The 13,299-nt window shown below is 43.1% G+C and overlaps 1 protein-coding gene across 1 annotated transcript in view; it reads right to left on the reverse strand.

Moving 5' to 3' along the window:
* LOC120055318 (adhesion G protein-coupled receptor L2-like) overlaps window positions 1-13,299 on the reverse strand; it is a 108,303-nt gene that overhangs the window by 17,848 nt on the left and 77,156 nt on the right. Inside the window, exons 11-16 of the mRNA XM_039003194.1 lie at window positions 10,917-11,039; window positions 10,576-10,772; window positions 9,690-9,863; window positions 6,396-6,605; window positions 5,970-6,190; window positions 4,805-4,871 (exon numbers count right to left, since the gene is read on the reverse strand). Coding sequence (XP_038859122.1) covers window positions 4,805-4,871; window positions 5,970-6,190; window positions 6,396-6,605; window positions 9,690-9,863; window positions 10,576-10,772; window positions 10,917-11,039 — 992 coding nt within the window. The remainder of the gene's footprint in view (window positions 1-4,804; window positions 4,872-5,969; window positions 6,191-6,395; window positions 6,606-9,689; window positions 9,864-10,575; window positions 10,773-10,916; window positions 11,040-13,299) is intronic.

The following is a 13,299-nucleotide window of genomic DNA, read 5'->3' on the forward strand; positions in this document are numbered from 1 at the left end:
ACAGAGAGAGGGATAGAGGGAGAGAGAGAGGGATAGAGGTAGAGAGAGAGAGAGGGATAGAGGGAGAGAGAGAGAGAGAGAGAGAGACAGAGAGAGAGATAGAGGTAGAGAGAGAGAGAGGGATAGAGGTAGAGAGAGAGAGAGGGATAGAGGTAGAGCGAGAGAGAGATAGAGGTAGAGAGAGGGATAGAGGTAGAGAGAGAGAGAGGGATAGAGGTAGAGAGAGAGAGAGGGATAGAGGTAGAGAGAGAGAGAGGGATAGAGGGAGAGAGAGAGAGAGAGATAGAGGTAGAGAGAGAGAGGGATAGAGGGAGAGAGAGAGAGAGGGATAGAGGGAGAGACAGAGAGAGGGAGAGATGGAGAGAGATAGAGGTAGACAGAGAGAGGGAGAGATGGAGAGAGGGATAGAGGTAGAGAGAGAGAGGGAGAGATGGAGAGAGATATAGGTAGACAGAGAGAGGGAGAGAGGGATAGAGGTAGAGAGACAGAGAGAGAGAGATAGAGGTAGAGAGACAGAGAGAGAGAGATAGAGGTAGACAGAGATGGAGAGACAGAGAGAGAGAGATAGAGGTAGACAGAGAGAGGGAGAGATGGAGAGACAGAGAGAGAGAGAGAGATAGAGGTAGAGACGGAGAGAGAGATAGAGACAGAGACAGAGAGAGAGAGATAGAGGTAGAGAGAGAGAGAGGTAGACAGAGAGAGGGAGAGATGGAGAGAGGGATAGAGGTAGAGAGACAGAGAGAGAGAGATAGAGGTAGACAGAGAGAGGGAGAGATGGAGAGACAGAGAGAGGGAGATAGAGGTAGACAGAGAGAGGGAGAGATGGAGAGACAGAGGGAGAGAGGGATTTTAGATCAAAGTGATGTTTTGTCTCCTAGCCACCAGGGCTGATTTAGGTCTGCATGAGTCTAGTGGTTGGAGATGCATTTAACACAGCCGCCAGTGATGACACAGATCTGATGAGACAGGCAGTCAGGCAGAGAAGCAGGCAGAGGCAGCTTAGGGCTGGGCTCAACTACCGTATAACCGACTGTTATGGATGAAGAGCGTCAGGAAAATAATAACTGTCATAATCGTTTAAAAAATATATATTTTTACATGGCATTTTTTGTAATGTCAGTTGAGTTGAATCAACAAATCACAGCACACATTTTAGCATATAATTTACTAGCTGCCAGTCCACCCATTACTCCATCATTGACTTGAAAGGGGACGCCCATTCTATTCATTCAATTTCTATGGCAGCAAATGCAATCAGGAGCAGAGAGCAGAAAATGTGCGTTAAAAAAATTATAAACGGTTATTGAGGTCACCACGGTCATTTGGCTGGCCAATTACCGTCAAATAAAGTTCCATGACCGCCACAGCCCTAAGGCAGGCAGGCAGAGAGGCAGGCAGAGAGGCAGGCAGAGAGGCAGGCAGAGAGGCAGGCAGAGAGGCAGGCAGAGAGGCAGGCAGAGAGGCAGGCAGAGAGGCAGGCAGAGAGGCAGGCAGAGAGGCAGGCAGAGAGGCAGGCAGAGAGGCAGGCAGAGAGGCAGGCAGAGAGGCAGGCAGGCACTGAACTGTACATGTCCTTGCTTCTCCCCGCACCCCACCCTCTACGGACTCTCTGCTCTGCACTACCCATTACCTCCTCACAAAACACACCACCAAAACCACAACACCCTTTCCCTTATGTATCTATGCACAGTATGTGAGTGTGTATGTGCTGTATAAACACAGTATGTACACATGTTTTCTGTGTGAATAATACAAATGTACGGTACCAGTCAAAAGTTTGGACACACCTACTGATTCCAGGGTTTTTCTTTATTTTCACCATTTACTACATTGTAGAATAATAGTGAAGACATCAAAACAATGAAATAACACATATGGAATTATGTAGTAACCAAAAAAGCGTTAAACAAATCAAAATATATTGTATATTTGAGATTCTTCCAAGCAGCTTTGCACACTCTTGGCATTCTCTCAACCAGCTTCATGAGGTGGTCACCTGGAATGCATTCTAATTAACAGCCTTGTTAAAAGTTAATTTGTGGAATTTCCATCCTTCTCAATGCGTTTGAGCCAATCAGTTGTGTTGTGACAAGATAGGGGTGATATACAGAATATAGCCCTATTTGGTAAAAGACCAAGTCCATAATATGGCAAGAACAGCTTAAATAGGCAAAGAGAAACGACAGCACATCATTACTTTAAGACATGAAGGTCAGTCAATCTGGAAAATGTAAAGAACTTTCTTCAAGTGCAGTCGCAAAAACCATCAAGCGTTATGATGAAACTGGCTCTCATGAGGACCGTCACAGGAAAGGAAGACCCAGAGTTACCTCTGCTGCAGAGGATAAGTTCATTAGAGTTACCAGCTTCAGAAATTGCAGCCCAAATAAATGCTTCACAGAGTTCAGGTAACAGACACATCTCAACATCAACTGTTCAGAGGAGACTGCGTGAATCAGGACTTCAAGGTCGAATTGCTGCAAAGAAACCACTACTAAAGTACACCAATAAGAAGAAGAGACTTGCTTGGGACAAGAAACACCAGCAATGGACATTAGACCAGTAGAAATCTGTTGTTTGGTCTGATGAGTCCAAATTTGACATTTTTGGTTCCAACCCCTGTGTCTATGTGAGATGCAAAGTAGGTGAATGGATGATCTCTGGATGTGTGGTTCCCACGTGAAGCATGGAGGAGGAGGTGTGATGGAGTGGGGGTGCTTTGCTGGTGACACTGTCAGTGATTTATTTAGAATTTAAGGCACACTTAACCAGCATGGCTACCACAGATTCTGCAGCAATACACCATCCTATCTGGTTTGCTCTTAGTGGGACTATAAGTAGTTTTTCTACAGGACAACGACCCAACACATCTTCAGACTGTTTATGGGCAATTTGACCAAGAAGGAGAGTGATGGAGTGCTGTATCAGATGACCTGGCCTCCACAATAACCCAACCTCAACCCAATTGAGATGGTTTGGGATGTGTTGGACCGCAGAGTGAAGGAAAAGCAGCCAACAAGTGCTCAGCATATGTGGGAACTCCTTCAAGACTGTTGGAAAAGCATTTCAGGTGAAGCTGGTTAAGAGAATGCCAAGAGTGTTCAAATCTGTCATAATGGCAAAGGGTGGCTACTTTGAAGAATCTAAAATACATTTTGATTTGTTTAACACTTTTTTGGTTACTACACGATTCCATGTGTGTTATTTCATAGTTATGATGTCTTCACTATTATTCTACAATGTAGAAAATAGTAAAAATAAAGAAAAACGCCTGAATGAGTAGGTGTCCAAACTTTTGACTGGTACTGTATGTGCATGCATGGGTGTGTGTACACGTGTGTGAACTCCATGCAGCCTGCATACATTTTTTAGAGGTGAGGATGGAGATGTCCATACGACGGGATTGGCTGGGGACGTGTCATGATCCTCGGGAGGGCCAGGGGGTTATGGGTAATGGCTGTCTGGCCCACCCACTCATTATTTCCATGTTCAACCCTGAGCAAATGACCTTCATGCCTGAGATTGTCTCTCCTCCTCCTCAGACAACTGACAGTGTATGAAGGCGAGAACCTCAACTATTTCCACCAAACAAACAGCTAAGCTGATGAATGCTGCTGCTCACTAGACTAGACACATTTCATAGGATTTTACAGCTGAATGACTGCTGATGTCCTCATGTCAGCTATAATGGACCACTTTCCTTTCAAGCAACTTGATCAGCAAAAGCAATAGCTAAGTGACCAGGCGAGACAGAAAAACAAAAAAATCCATTAACTTTTCCCCCATTCACATTACTTTGTGGAAAACACAAATAAATGTAACAGACTATACCAACATAGTAACAGACGTAGGCAGAGACACAGACACAGATACCAACATAGTAACAGACGTAGGCAGAGACACAGACACCAACATAGTAACAGACGTAGGCAGAGACACAGACACCAACATAGTAACAGACGTAGGCAGAGACACAGACACCAACATAGTAACAGACGTAGGCAGAGACACAGACACCAACATAGTAACAGACGTAGGCAGAGACACAGACACAGATACCAACATAGTAACAGACGTAGGCAGAGACACAGACACAGATACCAACATAGTAACAGACGTAGGCAGAGACACACAGACAGATACCAACATAGTAACAGACGTAGGCAGAGACACAGACACAGATACCAACATAGTAACAGACGCAGGCAGAGACACAGACACCAACATAGTAACAGACGTAGGCAGAGACACAGACACCAACATAGTAACAGACGTAGGCAGTGACAGACACAGACACCAACATAGTAACAGACGTAGGCAGAGAGACAGACACAGACACCAACATAGTAACAGACGTAGGCAGAGACACAGACACAGACACCAACATAGTAACAGACGTAGGCAGAGACACAGACACAGACACCAACATAGTAACAGATGTAGGCAGACACACACACACACAGATACCAACATAGTAACAGACATAGGCAGAGACACAGTCACAGATACCAACATAGTAACAGACATAGGCAGAGACACAGACACAGACACCAACATAGTAACAGACGTAGGCAGACACACACACACAGATACCAACATAGTAACAGACCTAGGCAGAGACACAGTCCCAGATACCAACATAGTAACAGACATAGGCAGAGACACAGTCACAGATACCAACATAGTAACAGACTTAGTCAGAGACACAGACACTCAAGCCCATACTGTATGGATAATGCACATATACCTGATTTTCATGCCATCATAGCCACACACACATCCCATAAAGTATAATGTTGCTTACCATGATAATGAAGGTGACAGGTCCTATGAAGCTCCAAATGAAGTTGTTATCCACCCTCAGCCAGCAGCTGCAATGGAACACATCATGTGATCAGGTGATCGACATCCCTCAAGAGCAAATTATCTATTCTGTCTCCCCCACTGTGACTGTAACATCTCTGCATTTTCTACACTCTAAAAACACAGCAGCATTTGTCACAATGTATCCTACTGATCAGTAGCCAGCCTGGCTTCTAGACTAGATAGATGACATGATGATATAGTTACTACAGCAATAGAATAGTGATTGTCCTTCTGGACCACAGAGAGAACCTGACCTTGAACACATTCTGGCTGTGAGCCATACAACAGCACTGGTATTGCATTCATGACTTCAGAGTCTGCCAATGTCTACAATTGAGAGAGCAGTCTGGCTATACTTTTGACTCTAAACACAGTCAAAACGTACGCACAAATAGTTCCAACAAGATTTGTGCTGAAGCTACTGTATGTATTATCAGATAATATGTTCATTCAAATGCAGGGAGCGCTGCACTACAGCCCCAAATGTAAAAAGAATACCCAATTTACATAACTCCCTCTGGAAAAAGAAAAGCCCACGACAAATCATATGGCTTGTTTCTTGGATAAAGGCCACTGGAGAAGAAAAGTTTAAAGAATTAAGGTCAAGAGAGAAAAAATAGCTAATGTGCACACAGAGAACACACCAGAGCAGAGCAACCAACCAACCAGCCAGACAACTCATTAATGTAGTGGTTTTGCTCACAGCTTTCCTCTATGACAGGGTGTACATTTGCCAGGAGGCAGAGGGAGAGGCAGTGGGAGACTGGGGTCTGTGATGTAGCTCTCATTAGCAATATATCTATCTATGTGCGAAGAAAGGGAGTCTTGATCTGGAGCTGGCTGGCCTGGGAGACCTGATGCTCTCTGCACCAAGAAAGGAAGATGGATACTGTTGAATGATCCCGCAGTTTTATTGTGCAACGTTTCCACCCCAAGGTCAACATCTGAAGAGGGTATCTATCCTTATTTCTATCTTTCTTGACATTACTTTTCGTACCCTGCACCTGACGGTTACTGGACGCACGGACACTACTTCTTAACTACTGCATTTTGCACCAAGAACACAAAGAAAAGGTCTACAGATGAGATAAGATGTTACTTACGCTCTCGGTGTCCCGTAGCTGCGGTAGTCGATGGCGGCCGAGATTCCCACCACCACGGCGGGAAAGAGGTATCCTGAGGCGTAATAGTACTTCCTGCGGGAGAACTCACTCTCAAACACCTCAACCAGCATGAGGTAGAGCTGCACGCCCTCCAGGCACATCCAGGCAAACGCCGCGAGGAAGAAGAAATGAAGAACGACCGCAATGATGGAACACACCAGCTGGGATGGGGACACATTTAAAGGTTACACATACAGCGGTAAAGGGACAGTGGCATTGAAGCTGCATTGAGACAAGGGAAGTTAAAGTAGGCATAGATAACTGGAACATATTCCCTGGGAACACAATGATAGTTAGCCAAAATAACTGTGCATCGAAGCCCACTCCGATCCATGTGTACACTCTGGGGGCATCCGCACTCCTTACCTTGGGTTCAGTCATATTGATGCCCACAAGAAAGACCAGCTCAGCAATGAAAAGGTTGAGGCAGAGGTTCTTGTGGATGGTGTTGCGGTCGCTCTGAAGGCCCCTGAAGAAGCAGAAGGTGAAGAGGCTGATGGCCAGACACACCAGCGACACAGCGATTCCCATCCGGGTTATCACCGTCAGCAGCAGCTCATGGACACTCCCCTCTGCCTGGAGGACAAAACAGAGAGACACAAACCGCCGGAGTTAGAACCAATAACTTGGCGGATCTAAGACCTAACATGACATTGGGATTAGAACCAACAACCTGCCGGATGTACCTAAACACAAGGGGTGGTTAGACCTAATAAGCTTTTGTGTTGTTGTGAAGACTTTTTTATCTTATTCAAATGTTTAGGGAAGTGGCCTGAGTAGGAAGACAGAGACAACGCTATCTAATACAGTACCACCGCCACCTTCCTTTCTCAGACCACTTTAAACAAATGCCGTTCCCAACATTTATCAGTATATGCTATATTTTTTTATTTATTTTACCTTTATTTAACTAGGCAAGTCAGTTAAGAACAAATTCTTATTTTCAATGTCGGCCTAGGAACAGTGGGTTAACTGCCTTGTTCAGGGGCAGAACGACAGATATGTACCTTGTCAGCTCGGGGATTCGATCTTGCAACCTTTCGGTTACTAGTCCAACGCTCTAACCACTAGGCTACGCTTCCGCCCCATATAATCTTAAGTAAACCCAATAACCTGGTAAAATGTACCATGACATAATGTACCATGTAAGATCATGGAGCTAATATGATTTCATGACATATACAGATATTTATAAAAGGATTTAACTCAACATCTAGCTGAACCAATCAGAAACACGAGGGAACACAGGAGAGAGGGTTTAGACCCAATAGCCTGCCGGAAAACATAAAACATGACAGACTTCATGTCCCCATCAATGAACCTTGACATAATATGAATGTCCTGGCTCACTGAGGGTTTGAAAACTCAACATCTACTGTAGGAAACAGATGACATGCCCTGCCAATGTAAAGTCCTTAGTAAGCGGTCACAAAGGCGCGACATGTTATAACATATATTGGGGGATCGCTCTGTGAAGGGATGATTAAAGTGTGTGTCACAACCCATGAAAATGAACACATTACAACGTAGTCTACAACCATATGCAAAAAAATAGAAGGCTTCACCATACAGAATATCACTCAGGGACAGTGGTCTGAACATGAGGTAATGCGTTCCGTGATATGAGTCATTTTATTGAGGGCAGGCCAGGAGGAGTTGTAGTTGAGGTGTAGGGCTGGTGTGACGGGAAGACCTAGCTCAGGGACTCTGGTTTCTCCTTGTGGTGAAGGGTTGTAAGGTTGGGGGTTTGCGAAGGGAAGAGTTCATGAGTCGGGACATGTTATTATATAAACCACAAACTTATGTTCCACGTTTATTACTGGGTAGATGCTTGCAGCACATTATATTTATCATAAATTGGATTGTAATTGCATTTTGCATGCAAATGGATCTCACCTACTTCATGTCGTTGAGTGGAAATGCAAATGAAAGAAGCTTGATGCAGGGCCGCCGTGTACGTTTCCCTGTGTATGATTCCAGCAGAAGTGCATGTGCGTGAAGGCTATTAGTCACGGACCATAGGTAAAATGTGATTTATTTCCAATAATGTTTCAGCTAGCTCTCACTACAGTATCTTATGCCTGCGATCTCTTGCTTTTTTGCTCACGGCAAAGTAAGTGACAGCCTCCTTCCATTTCTCTCCACATACATTAACTAACCACATTCCTCACCTCAACTCCCATCCCTCCAACAACCCCCCCCCCACATACATACTGTACAGTACATACAATGAGGGGGATGGGGCAGATTCACTAGTGTCCTTAAATCCCAAATCAACCCCTAGCCCCTACCCCCTAGAGAAGGGATGGGCTCCTTTGATGGGGGTGGGGGCCATAAAAAATCAACTCATCATGAGGGGCCACAGTGGCTCTCGGGTCTGGGTACCCACATCCATACCCACACTTGCAGTCAGAGGCGGTCCTAGCCTTTTGGGGGCCTTAAGAAACATTTTGCTGGCAATTCTACACATTTTGTCATTTGGCGGATAAGGGTTTGCAATTTTATAACAAATTTCCTGCAATTCTACTCATTTTGCCATGGGGCGGAGACAAAAATGTGCAGTTTTACAGCTAATTTCCTGCATTTCTACACACTTTGCCATAGGGTTGAGAGAAATGTTTGCAGCTCTTAATATAGAAAAAGAAAAACTTAGACGCGCTACCAAATTACAAAATCGCACCTGTATTCTACTATTCTAACTCTCAACAGTAATTTGAGACCCCGACTGAATTAAATAGTTTTTTGTATTGACTGGCGGGCCTACAATGGTCGTCAGTTGCCCATCCCTGCCCTAGAGACTTATGTATTTCTAATAGGATTGGATGGGTATCCACAATATGGTTACAATTCCACAGAGGACCAGAATGGTGGACATTCCACCATATTTGTTACACATACAGTTTCAGTCAAAAGTTTAGACACACCTACTCATTCAATGGTTTTCTTTCTTTTTACAATTTTCTACATTGTAGAATAATAGTGAAGACATCAAAACTATTAAATAACACATATGGAATCATGTAGTAACCAAAAAAGTGTTCAAACAAATCAAAATATATTTTATATTTAGATTATTCAAAGTGGCCACGCTTTGCCATAATGACAGCTTTGCACACTCTTGGTATTCTCTCAACCAGCTTCATGAGGTAGTCACCTGGAATGCATTTCAATTAACAGGTGTGCCTTGTTTAAAGTTAATTTGTGGAATTTCTTTCCTTCTTTATGTGTTTGAGCCAATCAGTTGTGTTGTGACAAGGTAGTGGTGGTGAGAGAACGTCAAGACTGTGCAAAACTGTCATCAAGGCAAAGGGTGGCTACTTTGAAGAATATAAAATGTATATTGATTTGCTTAACACTTTTTTGGTTACTACATGATTCCATATGTGTTATTTCATAGTGTTGATGTCTTCACTATTATTCTACAATGTAGAAAATCATACAAATAAAGAAAAACCCTTGAATGTGTCGGTGTGTCTAAACTTTTGACGAACTGTATACAATCCTCTCTGATCTACACAAGTGTCTAGGGGGTTAGTGGCTAGCTAGGGGATGGTTTGAACCAGCCCCTCACCATGTTCCCTAGATGGGAACATGCATACATATTACATCCATCAGTGGAGTCCAACCCCGGAATGATAGAACCCATTGAGGGCCACTCACCACGTTCCCTCTATGGGCCATTAGGATGGCGAAGTTGGTCAGGTGACTACAGGAACAGGTGGTGTGGCTCTTGTTGGTGTCCAGGAGCTTACAGCCCTGAGTGGACCAGTAGCCTATCATACTCCTCTCAGAGTAGTTCCAGAACGAGCAGTTGGGGTTGTAGTAGTGCTCCTTCTACAGAGCAGGACATTAAGAAATAAGAACATTGTTTCAAACAACTAGTTAACAGTTGGGGTTGTAGAAGTTCTCAATAAGCAACACATGAGGAAACCTTTTAAATACCACAAACAACAACATTCTAAGCATTGTTTAAAACAAACTAACACATTACTTTAGAGTACATATGCTTCCTACCTATATATAGATACTGTCATTTTCCATCAAAAGGCAATTAACAGCAGGCTAAAGAGGAACTGTAACTCAGAAAAATCTTTGGAATTGTTGCATGTTGCGTTTAGATTTGAGTTCAGTATATATATATATATATATAGTCTAGTGAGTGTGTGTAGGAACAGTGCAGATCTACTAATCTGGGTAAGAGACAAATAAAACTTGATTTGATTTTGATTTATTTGTCCGTCATGCCAAGTGCAATTATAAACAATTTCAGTATATTATAAACAATTGCAGAATACCATGGCATAAACATGGTAGCATTTTCTATGTAAACTAACAAACGTATAACCGTGGGTGTTCCAGATGTACACAAGTATTGATATTTTACAGCCGTGCTCACAGTGCAGCTGGATCTTATGACATTGGCTTTGATCCTCCAACTACTAAAGACCACACTGCCCTTTCCTTTCCCACTATTTCCCCCTGCACTGAACAACACCGCAGAATGACACTAGTGCTCCAGAGCTTTCTCAGGGGAAGGGGAACTCACGTCGAGGTGCTCCAGGGTGAAGATGACGGGGTCAGACACGAACACACGGCTGGACTCCTTGGTGATGGAGGCGGCCAGGATGTGCGAGTTGACAGTCAGGTCTGAGAGGTTACGTCCTCCTCCTCGGAGCGTGGCGTTCTCTGTACTGAGGAACTGGCCCAGGTGCTTGTAGAGGACAAACACCAGCTTGGCCACACCTGGGAAAAAAACAGAATAAGATTTACGGTGGCATTGTAAACGTATAAAATTGCTACTCATTTCTATCCTTCAGCCACTTTCTCAGTGAAGGACAATTCTCCTTCAGCATGATCACATTCATTCATTCATTCCCCCCTAGTTACCGTTTTTACTGTTGACTTTGACTGTGTTTGCAGACAGCTGAATGGAGGCTCCACCCTTGCTGGTCTGGGGGAACCTGAAGTCCTGCACCTGGCCGTCTGTACTGAGCACATACACATCCAGCACTGGAGAAGGACAAGAAGAGGGGGAGGTAGAGGGGGAGGAGGGAAAAGGATTCGGGAATGTTGGTGGTATACATTACTAAAAGATCACGTTTCAATCAGTGATTTATAGATACACTAGATGACTGATAGGGGGCGCTGTGTTGAAGCCACCGTACCTCCATCTTGGCACTCCCCACCATTGTAAAAAATATTTTGGAAGCTATAGAAATGCATTCATTAATGTCTACATTCGTTTTTTGCCATGCTTATTCTTTTACAGACATCTTAATGCATACTTTTAATTACATAAAAATACACAGTACCAGTCAAAAGTTGCGACACACCTACTCATTCCAGAGTTTTTCTTTATTTTTTTACTATTTTCTACATTGTAGAATAATAGTGATGACATCAAAACTATGAAATAACACATATGGAATCAAGTAATAACCAAAAAAGTGTTAAACAAATCAAAATATAGTTTACATTTGAGATTCTTCAAAGTAGCCACCATTTGCCTTAGTGACAGCTTTGCACACTCCTGGCATTCTCTCAACCAGCTTCATGAGGTAGTCCCCTGGAATTCATCTCAGTTAACAGGTGTGCCTTGTTAAAAGTTAATTTGTGGAATTTCTTTCTCTCTTAATGTGTTTGAGCCAATCAGCTGTGTTGTGACAAGGTAAGGGTGGTATACAGAAAAAAGCCCTATTTGGTAAAAGACCAAGTCCATATTATGTCAAGAACAGCAAAAAAAAACAAAGAAAAAATGACAGTGCATCATTACTTTAAGACATGCGGGTCAGTCAATACCGAGAATGTCAAGAACTTTGAAAGTCTCTTCAAGTGCAGTCGCTAAAACCATCAAGCGTTATGATGAAACTGGCTCTCATGAGGACCGCCACAGGAAAGGAAGACCCAGAGTTCCCTCTGATGCAGAGGATAAGTTCATTAGAGTTACCAGCCTCAGAAATTGCAGCCCAAATAAATGCTTCACAGAGTTCAAGTAACAGACACCAACATCAACTGTTCAGAGGAGACTGCGTGAAATCAGGCCTTCAAGGTCAAATTGCTGCAAAGAAACCGCTACCAAAGGACACCAATAATAAGAAGAGACTTGCTTGGGCCAAGAATCATCAGCAATGGACATTAGACTGGTGGAAATCTGTCCTTTGGTCTGATAAGTCCACTGTGTCTTTGTGAGATGCAGATTAGGTGAACGGATGTGGTTCCCACCGTGAAGTATGGAGGAGTAGGTGTGATGGTGCTTTGCTGGTGACAATGTCTGTGATTTATTTAGAATTCCCACTTAAACAGCATGACTACCACAGCATTCTGCAGTGATACGCCATCCCATCTGGAAAAGCAGACAACAAGTGCTTAGCATATGTGGGAACTCCTTCAAGACTGTAGGAAAAGCATTCCAGGTGAAGCTGGTTGAGAGAATGCCAAGTGTGCAAAGCTGTCACCAAGGCAAATGGTGGCTACTTTGAAGAATCTCAAATATAAAATATATTTTGATTTGTTTAACACTTTTTTGGTTACTACATGATTCCATATGTGTTATTTCAGTTTTGTTGTCTTCACTATTATTCTACAATGTAGAAAATAGTAAAAATAAAGAGAAACCCTTGAATGAGTAGGTGTGTCCAAACTTTTGACTGGTACTGTATATACATAAAAAAAATCTTAAAGTATATATATTTTTTTACATTACTAATGTTAATGTCCCCACTACAACAACAAAAATACTTAAATACATGTAATTTTGTCCTTGAAACATTTAATTTAAATATTGTAGAATTCCATTCATTCCTATGGCGACCGGTGGCTTTAAAGCATCTCAATAGCCAATACATAGAATCAGCAATTAAGTGTTTATATACATCATTGGTTTCAATAGCAACACACAGTGTTTAATAGAGCTCTGATATAAAGGTTGGGAAGGGTGAAACAAGAGAGCAGCCATGTCCAGTGTTCCTGCTACAGAATCCAATCAATATCCCATCCAGCGCTATTTACTATAAAACAAAAAATGCACTAAGCTGCTCCCTGTAACCCCGGTCTACAGAGCTCCTCAGGGAGAAAGAGAGAGATCACACCACCATACAACCTGCTGCAGATAAAATGTTTTACCATTTCTTTCCCCTTTGGTCTCACACACACACACACACACACACACACACACACACACACACACACACACACACACACACAGGCGCTTGGAGAAATCTGTTGAGGCCTTGTGTGCTAAAAGCACATAAACTATGCAAGTATCCATGGT

This window comes from Salvelinus namaycush, chromosome 11 (genome assembly GCF_016432855.1).
Source record: "Salvelinus namaycush isolate Seneca chromosome 11, SaNama_1.0, whole genome shotgun sequence".
NCBI classification, from domain to species: domain Eukaryota; kingdom Metazoa; phylum Chordata; class Actinopteri; order Salmoniformes; family Salmonidae; genus Salvelinus; species Salvelinus namaycush.